This window comes from Podarcis filfolensis (genome assembly GCF_964270895.1).
Source record: "Podarcis filfolensis genome assembly, chromosome: 11".
NCBI lineage: Eukaryota > Metazoa > Chordata > Lepidosauria > Squamata > Lacertidae > Podarcis > Podarcis filfolensis.
Window position 1 is genome coordinate 20,505,180 of NC_139613.1, and position 13,281 is coordinate 20,518,460.

At 41.6% G+C, this 13,281-nt stretch overlaps 1 protein-coding gene across 8 annotated transcripts in view; it reads left to right on the forward strand.

Moving 5' to 3' along the window:
• The window catches only part of PARP8 (poly(ADP-ribose) polymerase family member 8), a 158,286-nt gene that overhangs the window by 84,160 nt on the left and 60,845 nt on the right, over window positions 1-13,281 (forward strand). For 4 of the 8 annotated variants that reach the window (XM_083576064.1, XM_083576063.1, XM_083576068.1 and 1 more), the window contains 2 exons: window positions 2,857-2,937; window positions 12,238-12,332. In XM_083576064.1, coding sequence (XP_083432190.1) covers window positions 2,857-2,937; window positions 12,238-12,332 — 176 coding nt within the window. The remainder of the gene's footprint in view (window positions 1-2,856; window positions 2,938-12,237; window positions 12,333-13,281) is intronic. The other 4 variants (XM_083576070.1, XM_083576065.1, XM_083576067.1 and 1 more) reach the window with 1 other exon arrangement.

Consider the following 13,281-nt stretch of genomic DNA (forward strand, 5'->3'; position numbering starts at 1 on the left):
TTTAATAAAATTCAGTGCTGCTGTGAAATTCTCATTTCAGTGGGAACTGGGGAAGAGTTGTGCCCACTAACATTCACAGCATGCTATTCCATTTTATGATTTGATCATCTGTGATGAAGATGCATTTGAGAAGGCTTATTTGTTACAGCGAACTGTAGATGTTGCAGCACGTTTCCCCCATTCGTTAAGGTTACTTATAGGGAGAAAATAAAATAAATCAGCATATTTTTACAGAAAATTGGGTGATCCTTAAAAAAAAAGTCTTGTTGTTTAATACTTCTTGGCAGTACAGTTTTCCTGTCTATGTACATGAAGCACATACTGTAAAGCAAGAATTTGAAGATAACTGTAAAAAGATTAGAATCACAAGCTGTGGAAATTGCTGGCAAATGGAATGTGATTTTGAGCAGATCTCTCTTGCTTTCACTCTCTGATAGTTACACAGCTGATTTCCATTCAGTTACAGACCTGTGTACAAGACATGAATGAAGAAAGTACAATAGCCTAGATCAAAAATGGTTTTGATCAAAGAGGGAAATGTGGGTAATGGGATTCTAATATATACAGTAATGTAGTCATTATGTAAACTGCAGGGATATGACATTGCTAGTTACCTGCTATGTGTCCTCTGTGTAGCTCAGTGTTTATAGATCCTTGTTTAAATAGCTGTCCTCCTGGTTCTGCAACCTTCTGATTATTCAAATACTGAAATTTCCTCCAAATAGAGAAATGAATGAAGCATGCTATTATGTGAAGGGTTCCTCCAGGACAGTCTATTGCATGAAGAGTTGGGAAACTATTTTCAGTTTCTCAGTGTCTGAATTGTACATTTAGACAACAGTTTTGCAAGAATGGAAAAATGCTAAAATGCTTAGGGACCAGCACCAAGTATTTAAATGCCCAGGATTTATTTATTTTGTGGACCTTGGCTGCATATGTTACAAGTCACTGTTAGTACATAGTAATGACATAAGGCTAATTCGCTGGATCAAAAAATTAACTAAAATACTACACACCGTTGTGCATGGGGGGGGGGAGAGAGAGAGAGAGAGAGAGAGAGAGAGAGAGAGAGAGAGAGAGAGAGAGAAGGAAAGGAGAGAGAAAAACTAGTTTGAATGAGTATACTGAATGTGATTTGGACATGCCTTAGATTGGTCAAACAATTCTTCATTAAACAGGAGCTGACACAGTTACTACAGATAGAAAAGGAGCCCAAAGAGTTGCTTTATACATTTATTTTCATGTAGATTCTCTTATATTTAGAATGTAATGGACACTGCAGTCACTGCACTGAAGTCAATGAGCATTTTACATTGCTTGGGTAGGTTCTCTAATATCTGGTATATTCCATTTTACACACAGGAAGCCAGCACCCATATCCATATGTACTTTCTAGGCTGTTGTGACCATATAGAGATCTCGTGCATTCAACCTGGGTCATGCACCATTTACAGACACGCTTGTGTACACAGTCACACTTGTGAACTGTATAAATTGGGATATCTCTTTACTGCTTCAAAGAATCCCCAAGAATGTATTCACAGCTAATAATGGCCTCGTACCTGGATCAGTGTGCCACCCTGTGTGATGACATTGTCAGGTAGTTTGGTGTTTCCTTTGGCTAAGCTCCTGCTGACCTCCTTGAGGCCGACCATTTTACATGGGATACTCTGAGGCCTAAGGCGAGTGCGGCAATGACCCAGCTTTGGTAGAGACTTGTTTCTTTTTAGTAACAACACTTCACTTTTGCGTAGCTCTTTCAAGTGTTCAGAGCACGTCACATTCATAGCTGTGATTCTTCAACCACCCTGCAAATTGGCAATATTATTATTCCTCTCTCACACACATACAGCCCATATTGTAGATCAGGAGTGTGCAACCTTTTTTCAGCCCAAAGGTCCACGTTAATTCCTAGGCAACCTTCTAGGGACCATATAGCAAGCAGAGTCAGATACAAAAGTGGGTGGAACAATAAATGCAGTGTTACCTTTGTATCACAGGTTAGCTTCCGCTTCCCCCAACTTCCATCCCATAGCATTATTAAAGGATGTATTCATCATCATCAAACCTTTATTGGCATCACTTGCAAACATTCAGAATAAATAAGCCAGTGCGATCTCGTCGCCATTTCAACAGGACAGTCATTTGCCAAAGGGAAGAAGAGGAGAGCAACCTATTTCATCTCTGTGGGTCTCTAGCAAGGGCAGGATCCTGTAGCGTACTTAGGTGACAAAAAAATCAAACAGAGGAACTTAGCTACGGTCTTGGTGAGCTCCTGGTCTCTCCCCTGTAATAAGAAGTGTATAACCTCCATCTCTGGTTTCCATGTTGGAATACATAGATGGTCTAAAAATTGTTGGCGGAGTTCATCATACATTTTACATTTAAGGGCCATGTGAGCTAGAGTTTCCACCAGGTGGGCATCACATGGGCAGATCCTATCTCCTTCTGCCATACCCACAAACCTACCCCAAAGGAGGTTAGAAGGATTAGAATTGAACCTAGCTAGTGAAAAAGCCCTTCTTTCTTGTGGGTTAAACAAAAATTGTAAATAATTAAGGTTAAATTCCTGCGCAAGGATGTATTCTAGCCAGGCTAAGAAACCACTCAATAAGGATGTGAAGCAAGGTTAGAGGGAGTCCTGAGGGCCATAGGGGAAGTCTTAGAGGGCTGTGATAGAAGGGCTTACCTAAAGCTTCCTAGTGAATTCATGGCAGAGGTATCATTCAAACCAAGGACTTCCTGGCTCATTGCTCAGAATTAGCTAGTGCTGCCCAAGCTTCCAATAGTTGAAGAAGAGGAAGGTAAAAAAAGCTGTATTTCAAGTTTACTCAGTTCATCTGCTTTTCTTTTAAGCAGGAATCAAGGCACAGTAGTGCGGTTGAAGAAGATTCAGAAGGAGATAATGACTCAGAAGAGTTTTACTATGGCGGGCAGGTAAGAGAGAATAATTATCCATCTTGTTAAAAATTAAAAGCAGAAGTTATCTGAAGAGTGTGCAGGTGGAAAATCACCTCTGCAGCTCTTTTTTCATCTTCCCTTTGGAAAATACATTTAATTTGGTAAACATTTATTATTTAAAAGAAAAACCCACACCCCTAGTTTTTGATGGTAACTTGCTTTGAAATAAGTGAGCCATCACTTCTTAAGAGAGATTATAGTGGCATGGCACCAATAATAACACAGTACTGGATTTCATTTATTTGAAGCCTGGTTGCAGCATCACGGTGCTCATGTGCTGACTCTATATGAGTGATGAATCCTGTGTAGCTTGCCTATGAAGCTGTAGGACAGGTCCCTTAGCTACATTTGTGAACAAGCCCAGTCTCCCCCTGAGCTTATGTACCCCATGCCTCTTCCTGTGTGACCATGAGGGGAGGACTGGAAGCTTTGACTTTTAGATTAACCACAGTTTAGCGGGTCATTCAAACACTCAACTATGGTTAATTTTAACTATGTTTAGTGAAGCAAGCCAACTTCATTAACAATGGTTTGAAGATAGCTTGTTTCCACTAAGCATAGTTGTGTTTAACCACAGTTTGCATAGGTTTGTACAGTATGGCAAGCTGCAGTTAATCTTATATGAACATAGAAGCTTCTGATCTGCTTGGCAGTATTATTTTTGCAGCCGTGCCAGAGGAGGAGGTGGGAGCAGGTGAGCCTGGCAGTTCTTACGATTTTTTAAAAAAAGACATATGCAAGCGCACACATGTAATGGATTGACAGCAGATAGATAATGGAGGGTTTAGCAAAGTCTGTTTACAGAAAATACATTCATGCTTTTGGACTGCTTATTTTTGAAGACATATGCATGCTTCCACATGTAATGGATTGAGCACACATACCTAGGAAGGGTTTCACAAAGTCTGTCTTCTGGAAAAGACCAAGTAATTTAGCAAATTGTACAAAACACGTTCAATTAATGTCAATCTTAAAATGTGATCTGAAGAGTTGAGTTTCATATATTTATCCTTAACACATTTACCCATCTGCAACCCTAGACTCACTTATCTATGAGCAAGCCCCACTGAATTCACTGTGATATACTTCTGAGTAGATATGCATAGGCTTATACTGCATCTTGGAAATAAAACCCCACTGACGCTGTGGGTTAAACCACAGAGCCTAGGGCTTGTTTATCAGAAGGTCAGCAGTTCAAATCCCCGCGACAGGGTGAGCTCCCATTGCTCGGGCCGTGCTCCTGCCAACCTAGCAGTTCGAAAGCACGTCAAAGTACAAGTAGATAAATAGGTACCGCTCCAGCAGGAAGGTAAACGGTGTTTCCGTGCGCTGCTCTGGTTCACAAGAAACTGCTTAGTCATGCTGGCCACGTGACCCTGAAGCTGTATGCCGGCTCCCTCGGCCAATAAAGCAAGATGAGCGCCACAACTGGACCTAATGGTCAGGGGTCCCTTTACCTTTAATTCCAATGGAATATAGCATTCAAGTAAATGTGTTTAGGAACTTCAGCCTTAACAAAATGGCACTAAAAACCCCCAAGGTGTTATATGGTTCCCACTGAGCTAAAAATGTACCCCAGTATTTTTCAATATTAAAAAGTCAGTTACATAACTTTTTATTCCAATCTGGAATAGCAGTGTCCATTTTTGGAGCTTTTAAATCTGATTCACCTTGAGATTTGCTGATTATTATTATTTTTCCTTTTTAAAGCAGGACTGCATTTTTCCCCCTGCCTTGTTTCTTGCTCTCTCAGTGGAATTGAAAATACTTAGCACAGCCTCTTTCCAAAAGAGGAATGAAAGTGCTGTCCCCATTCTGGTGTCTTTTGTGAGAACAATGAAAGGTTTGATTAGGGCACTTTCTTCAACTCATCTCTTTGGTGCTCAGAAGTTGCTTCTCATGCTTTAGGTCCTTTGTAAGACACATTTGAAACAAAATGTCAGTGAATCTGTACAATCGTTAATGAAATATTGTTGGAAAGACTGTCCTCTATGAAATCCTCAAAACGCCGGCTGGGAACATTTCAGGCCTTTTTGTGTAACCTTCCTCCTCTGTATTCTGCCTTTGATCCTTTGCCGTTTTATTCCCCTTACATAAGAAGGTAAAACTTGCATTGCTGGATCAGAACAAAGTCCCATCTGATCCAGCATACTCCCTTCAACAATGACCTACCAGATGATTGTAGAGCAGGAGAAAGAAACCTCAGACCCCCAAAAGCATGTTAGGAGACCTCTATTCTCTTCACAGAGCTACAATTTCCAGAGTTCCCTGTGAAGAGGGATTGACTGTGAAACCACTCTGGGAATTGCAGCCCTTGGAGGGGAATAGGCATCAACTCTCTCAGCATTTTAAACCAAACTGCAGTTCCCAGGATACTTGTCAGGAAACCATGATTGTTCAAATTGTCCTGACATGGCTTTAAATGCCTAGTGCAGATCATAGAATCATAAAGTTTAAAGAGAACCCCCAAAGCATCTGTGGCAATCCATCTGTCCCATTTAAACAATTCAGACTGTATATCCAGTTGTTGTTGTTGTTTAGTCATTTAGTCATGTCCGACTCTTCGTGACCCCATGGACCAGGCACTCCTGTGTTGTCTTTGTCCATGGAGTTTTCTTGGCAGGGATACTGGAGTGGCTTGCCGGTTCCTGCTCCAGGTGGATCACGTTTGGTCAAAACTCTCCAATATGACCTGTTCATCTTGGGTGACCCTGCACGGCATAGTTCATAGCTTCTCTGAGTTATTCAAGCCCCTTCGCCACGGCAAGGCAGTGATCCATGAAGGGGTATCCAGTTACAACTGCAGTATATAATGGAAGGCTTAAGCCAGGCACCCCCAAACTCAGCCCTCCAGATGTTTTCGGACTACAACTCCCATCATCCCTAGCTAGCAGGACCAGTGATCAGGGATGATGGGAATTGTAGTCCCAAAACATCTGGAGAGCTGAGTTTGGGGCTGCCTGGCTTAGGAGAACAGTATTGTCGGTAGGCAAGACAACTCTATTGCCTCTCTTAAACAGGACATGGCTGTAACAGGAAATTCCTGGCTCCATCCATATACAACTTAGTTCAGTGATGCTTACTGACTGCACCCTATAACGACACAGTATGAAATTAGCAAATGATTGGTAGTGAAATTTTGGGCAATAGCTATGCAGATTCTTTTTTTTTGAGAAAGTGAATTTGTGTTATGAATCATTTTCTCTCGGTGTGTTTATAATATCCTGGAGGAATTCAACCAAGAGAAGTAGCAATAAAGTGGATGCTGGTGTGGACAAACTAGCAATTACATTTGTCCTAAAGGAAAACAAAATTAGTACAAGAGGCATAGTTTGTTGGCACTCGGCACGCAAGACACCTAAATTGTATATTCGAAGGCAAATAGAATATGAGGCAAGATGAGGGATTAGTACAAACGAGCATTCAAGAGGGAAAACAGGCAGACAGGTTTCGAAATGGAATTTTAAAAGGCAGAGCCAGAAAGATGAAACAGAGTTGAAAGAAGATGGTAGGTGAAGGAAGGAGGGAGGGAAGGAAGGAAGGAAGGAAGGAAGGAAGGAAGGAAGGAAGGAAGGATGTCAAGCAATGGAAGCCTAAGATAACAAGTAATGAACATCATTAGGAAAAAGGATGCTATGAAATTCCACAGGTCCTCAGTTTTTACTTCAGAACAAACTGGTGGGATTCCTGAATCTCTCATCTCCTTGTAAGGGGGAATTCTGGGAGCATTTACTTGCCCAGATCTTGCCGGGGGGGGTGGGCGGAGATCTGAGAGAAGCAACTGCTCACTGGCAGAATCAGCTCCATTGGTCTCAACCCTCAATGCAGAAAGTAGGCAGGGCATATATTCAACTCCAGACCCATGCTTCTGGGTGTAGACCACTGTGAGGCATGGATCAGACCATGTTGTAGCCAGAAGGGAACTTCCAATATTCCTTGTTACCATCATAAAGAAGCTACAAATGTAGATGCTGAAAGCATTGAAACTATGGATTTCTTGGAGGATAGTATCCCTGTTGCTGTGTGACTGTATTTTTCTCACCCACAAAGAAAAAGGTCCCTCTACAGTATTTTCTCTAAACATTATCCGTTATTTTTTGTCTGGTGGCTCCCTCCTGCCCAGTGTCCCACAACAAAGCTAGGTCTTGTGGAGGGTCCAAGATGGCGGCCAGTCTGCCCTGAGAAAACTACTGGAGAAATTCACTGAAATGGTATTCCATATTTCTCTGTGCACAAACTGGGTGAAGTATTTCAACAGGCCTTTTACGCACAGCTCCAGTTTTTAGTAGTCTGAACCAAACAGAAGTGACACAAAGAGCTGTGAGTGATGGAGAGATTATAAGACAGTGGCGGCGAAGAAGAAAACTCTGCTTTGATCTTTGATAAAAGGGTTTCTTTACTCCTGCCAGTCACCTGTGCAGAATTCTTCAGGAGAGAAAAAAATGCTTTCCTTCTCTAGAACAACAGTCAAAAATCTATATCATGTCTCGGTTTAACGGCTCATCTCTTCTAAACACAATCCATTCAGACACAGAAAAGTGATACCTTTTATCTTCGCAGGTATTTTACTTTTCACTGTGAAAGTTTTTGTTTGCTCTTTTCTCTAAATAGTAAACAGAAATGTGCTTGTCCAAGCAAAAGCATGTATGGTTAGTTTTTGGCTGTGCTGCTCCTAGAATCTGTTCATTGACAGACAAAACAACAATCCTATATTTAAATTTGACACTCGCCAGCTATTTGTATGTGTTTCTCCTTAGAATGAGTGACACTATACGTATTTTACTTATAACATGTGCTACTGTTGAATTGGATTCTGTTTCTACTCACTAGAAGTGTTATGTCAGAAATAGGTTTGTTTTATTTAAGGCATTTATATATCACTTAATTATTCACATTTCTAAGCAATGTAGAGAAAAACAATGCACAGAACATGAGATAATAAAACAATAAAAAATTATCACAAAACCCAAATGCTACCTTAAAATGCTGCCTTAGTTTTAAGAGTCTTAGTCATACAACTGAAGCAAAGAGGGTACCTGGGAGGAAATTATTCAGGCCTGGCGCCACTACATTGAACACACAGCTCCTCATAGTTAAAAGCCATGTATCTCATTCATGGGGAACCACCAACAGAGACTCCCCCAAAGATCTCGGTGATCAGACTGGGATATAAGGGATCAGGTGATCCTTGAGATAACCTGGACTCATGTTGTTATGGGCCTTGTAAACTGATTCAAGAACTGTGAACCTTTTGAAACGTGATACACAGGCATCCAGACCGTATGTCATCCAATTCTCCTACCCCATCCCACCAGACGTTTGAATGTATCTATATGCAGATAAGTGTGTCTTTAAATGAAGATACCAAACCTCTTCCTCTTCTCCCAGAAAAAAAGGCTTATTCAAACATACCTAGAGAAAGAAAAGATTTGCCTTTAAAAGTTCCCAGACAGATGGATAACACAAGCAGAGACTGGTGCACAGGCCGTCTTGACAGACAAATCCCTGTGCACACACATACACAAAGACAGATCTGAAACACATACCAACGTAGGCTGATGGAATGATACACACAGAGACATCTGCTGCTTGGGCAAATGCATCCTGCTCAGGTCCATACCCATGAACAAAACTCTTTCATTTCTCAAGATACTTCGCTGTACTCTTCAGAGTGTAGGTAAGGGATCACATTTTTAAAGGCTTTCCCCAAGAAAAGAATTTCCTGGTGCCCTCCGGATATCCCATCAGTCCTAGCTATTTCCTGATTTCAGCAGTATCCCAGACAGAATCTCGGATTCCTTTCTTATATAAGTGTTGCTAGTATGCATCTCTAATAATCCTGTTTAACAGGTGTGTTCCTGGCCAGCATCCCAACAATCATCGGTTGAGTTTAACTAGTCTGGCTTTTTGACTTGTTAGCTGCCTCGGAAGTATGTTTTTAAACAAACAAACAAATAATATATTAGCATTAAGCTTCAGGCCTAGTCATGTTAAGCATCTGCTGAATGTGACTTCTCTGAATATCAAGTCATTAGCCCCTTAGCAGGAGAACTGAATGTCATATTCACTATTCTGATTAAGGTCTGAGACTCCCTGACATCATCACAGGCAAAATTGACTTTCTACGAGATACAAGACCACCCTGTTCCCTCCTATTTACACTATATTAATGTAAATCTATTTTGTATTGACTTCATTGGAGTCTTAGCTTTATGGGCTGTTAGAGTCATTGAAAATTCCCGTGGGTTTGGTTGACGAGTTAGGGATAATGGAAGTTTTCAAGTCATTACTTGGATGACTAATATTTTCTGCTATCTGCCGCACCAGGTTCATAGCAACTGTAGCTTTTTTCAGAAGACGGCAGATTGTCTATAATTGTTATAAGTTTATTGTGAACCCATTTCTTCTTTTTGTCTCTCTCCCACTCTCTTCTTACCATCCCACCACCAGTTCTGTGGCTGCGATTCCTCAAGGCTTTCAGTGGCAGTGTAGTTATTTTAAAAAGTTCAGCAAGATGTGTGGCTGCTTCCCATGCTGAGATTTCCCTTTCTTGGGTGATGATGTTATAATCACATAATTTGCCACTGTCCTGTGTCTTCTAAAAGTGTTGAGCAGAGCAATGGAGGAGGCTGCTCTCCTAATGCAAACATCTACTCCAGGCATCCCCAAACTCTGCCCTCCAGATGTTTTGGGACTACAACTCCCATCATCCCTAGCTAACAGGACCAGTGGTCAGGGATGATGGGAACTGTAGTCCCAAAACATTGGGAGGGCCAAGTTTGGGGCTGCCTGATCTACTTCCATTGTGGGGGGAAATAATCTTTAGATTCTTGCTGTGGCATTTTGAAATAGAGCACGGTGTCATTGGTCCAGGAAGACTGGGGGTTAACTCTGCATGACATATATGAAGTTTTATTAGGGTAAGCCCTAAGTGCACCCAAACAAATAAATGTACATATACCTGCCCAGTACAAAGTTCAGTGCACCTAGGTTGGGAATGGGTGGATTTCCTTTTGGTCAATGTCACTTTCACACATCACTTTCATACTCAGGTGTCAGTTCCATCCCATTTTTGCATTAATTTGTGACACCCCCCCAAATGGATTTTCTATAAAATAATGTTTAATTCAAAACAGGCATTTTAAAGCACATTTTGATACTTATTTTTTTAGTTGTGTCACAACATTGGAGAAGTGCAATATTCAATAGATAGTTCTGTTGCAATCTGCACATTCTTTCAGGAGGTGCATATCATGTCAGTTCATATTAGAATTCACAAAGATTTAATTCTTAACTTCCCTAAATCAAAGAAAACCTCTCCTGAAGCAGGATAGTTTAAATCAGATTTTGTTTGAAGGAATGCAGCCTCTTTCTTGCCATTTTAGCTCTACAGTAATGTACCTCAACATTATTATATGAGCCCTATTTCAATTTAAACAGGCCAAATAATGTTTGCATCACTTTCCTTCCTTTTCATTTTTACCCAAAAGACTTTTTGCAAAACCCTTTCATTTACATTTCCAAGAAAAAATAGACTATTTAATGAAGGATAATTAATTTTTAAGGGCTCCAGATGAGGTGAAAATACTGCTGAGGGGGACTGAATTTTTGCTGGTACTGTGTGGGATTGTGGTACAGAGGGAATGCAAAATGATCCAATAAATGAAATTCCCTCTGCAGAACCTCTTTCTCTCTGTGTGTGTGTTTGACTTTGGAGATCACACAGCAAAGAGATTCCTTTAATCAGAGTTTTCTGTCATTGGGTGATCATTGACAGAAGGTATTGTACTTATTTAACCTCCCAAAGACCAGGAATCTCTTATGACCTTATTGTTTTGGTGGTGGTATTACCAGTCTGGGGTCTGTGATAGAGTGTGCTTTGCATGCAAAAGGTTCATTCTTTGGTGTCACCTGGTCAGGCTGAGAAAAGATCCTGCCTAAAGCCCCAAAGAGCTGTTGCCAGTCGGTAGCGACAGTACTGAGGAAGAGGTCCATTTGGTATAAGGCAATTTGGTATAAGGCAATTTCCTACTGCCACAGAGGAAGCTGGTCAGTAAGTCACACAATTCAGGCTGGAGTTAACTCCTCATTAGTGAAACATGACCTTCACAGACTTGGCTGAGTTTCAGGCCTAATGAGCACAGCAGCTCTTGCCCTGTAGGTCTTGCTCCATTAAATAGTTGCTGAGACTAAAAGCCCTACTGCCTCACAGCTGTCTCCTCCCTAGGGCTTCTTGCAAGTAATCGGAGACTGCGCCTGTGTGCATGCAGTCAATCTCTCCTCCACTCTTTTCATGCCTCTTCTGGTTCTGGGAGACAAGGGGAGAGGAAAGCTTGTTGCAGCAGGAGGGGGAAACACCTATGACTCTCAACCAGCCTGACTCATCTCTGCCTCCTGACCTCCCTCCTTCCACTCGTCTGCTTCAGCTTCTTCCTCTGATTTTTGACTTCTCTGTCAAAGACTTTCCCAACTCACTGAGCCCTTTTACCCCTTCAGCTTCTGACACCTCCTCTTCCCAGTCTTCTCCTCCTTCTCCCTGTGACCACCCATCACTGTCCCACCACCAGTTCCCAGACTCTGAGCCTTCTTCCCTTGGTGGTTCCCCAGCTGGTTCCTCCCACTATTCCTCTGTATTTGTATAAGGCCACCCAACATTACTGTTCTCTGTATAATGTAACTGCAGGATAGCTATAAATGCCAGTTGCTTGGGGACATCAACAGGCAAGGACTGTTGAATTTATTTCAGAATTTACAAGCTACTGTACATTCAGTGAATACCCGAACAGTGTATACAGTGGTACCTCGGGTTAAGTACTTAATTCGTTCCGGAGGTCTGTTCTTAACCTGAAACTGTTCTTAACCTGAAGCACCACTTTAGCTAATGGGGCCTCCTGCTGCTGCTGCGCCGCTGGAGCACGATTTCTGTTCTCATCCTGAAGCAAAGTTCTTAACCCGAGGTAGTATTTCTAGGTTCTCGGAGTCTGTAACCTGAAGCGTATGTATCCCGAGGTACCACTGTACAATCAACCCTTTTGCCATGCTCTTGTTGTGGGCATCCTAAACGCACTTGCCTAGTTTTGCAGAAAGCAAAGCGGACATTTGGTTTCATCCACTGAGAATTCTTTTTTTTTAATTCTCTTATACGTTTTTGCACTTCCCAGTGTTTCTGCCACAAGGTGACCTCAACTTTGGGCCAGTCGTTGAAGACGGGTTGTGGGGGGAGTTACTAAGAAAGAAAAACTCGCAGCAAAACATATTTTTCCCTTTTCTCTGCAGGTTAGTTATGATGGAGAACTTCACAAGCACCCACAGTTGGAAGCGGACTTGGCAGCAGTGAGAGAGATCTATGGGCCAAATGCAGTTTCTCTCAGGTATCTATATATCTCTTTGTGAAGGTGAATTAAGGATGGCTTTGTAGCTAAGAAGAAGATGGCAAATTAATATAGCTTAGCACTGAGGGCAAGCTGTATATCTGGTATCTAAAACTGAGTAAATAAAGGCTTCTACAGGGAATCTCGGTTTCAGAACAAGCAGGTGCATGCCCTGTCATTTCCTGCATATACAAAGGAAAAATAAATTGAATAGTGTTTTGTTTTTCCAGGTATCTGGATTTCTCCCCCTTTGGTTGTATTGGATTTACTGAAATTTAAGATACTGTTCTTGGCTTCACTGCTAAATGTCTTTGGCCATTTGAAGACTTCTGAACATACAGTGAAGCCTTCGGGTGATTAAATAAGCAGTTTTTGGCAGTTTAGGACTGCATCCTAAGCACACTTGCTAAACTTTGAATATACTGGGACTTCACTTCCAAGCAAACATTCATCGGATTGTGCTGCATCATAGTTAGCCAAGTTCACCCATAACACTCAGCCAAACCATGGATTAGCACAAACAAACAAAACAGAGAAGATGGTGTCTGCTTTGTTCCTCCTCTGCTCCTGTTGCTACAATGCCTCTGTGAACTAAGCCACAGTTTGGCTTAAGCATTAATGTCCGAACATAAGTTTGTGGCTTATCTCCCCCAGACAAACCACAAGTGGTAAGCCATAATACAAACCTGGGCTACAGCTCAAGGTTTGTTTGGAGCAAGATAAACCACAAGCCTGGGTTTGGATGGCAAACTCTGACTTAGTCCATAGCACCCACACATTTGGTTATTCATGCTAAACCATGGTTTGCCTGAGCATTATGTCTGAACTTGGTCAGGCTGCTAATTCATAAACTCTGTGGTACCTGTATATCCAACATAATTTTAGTGAAAGAGATTAGTCAAATGTTTAGCTAACTTGAAGAATACCTAAAAGAATAGTCTGCTTCTGT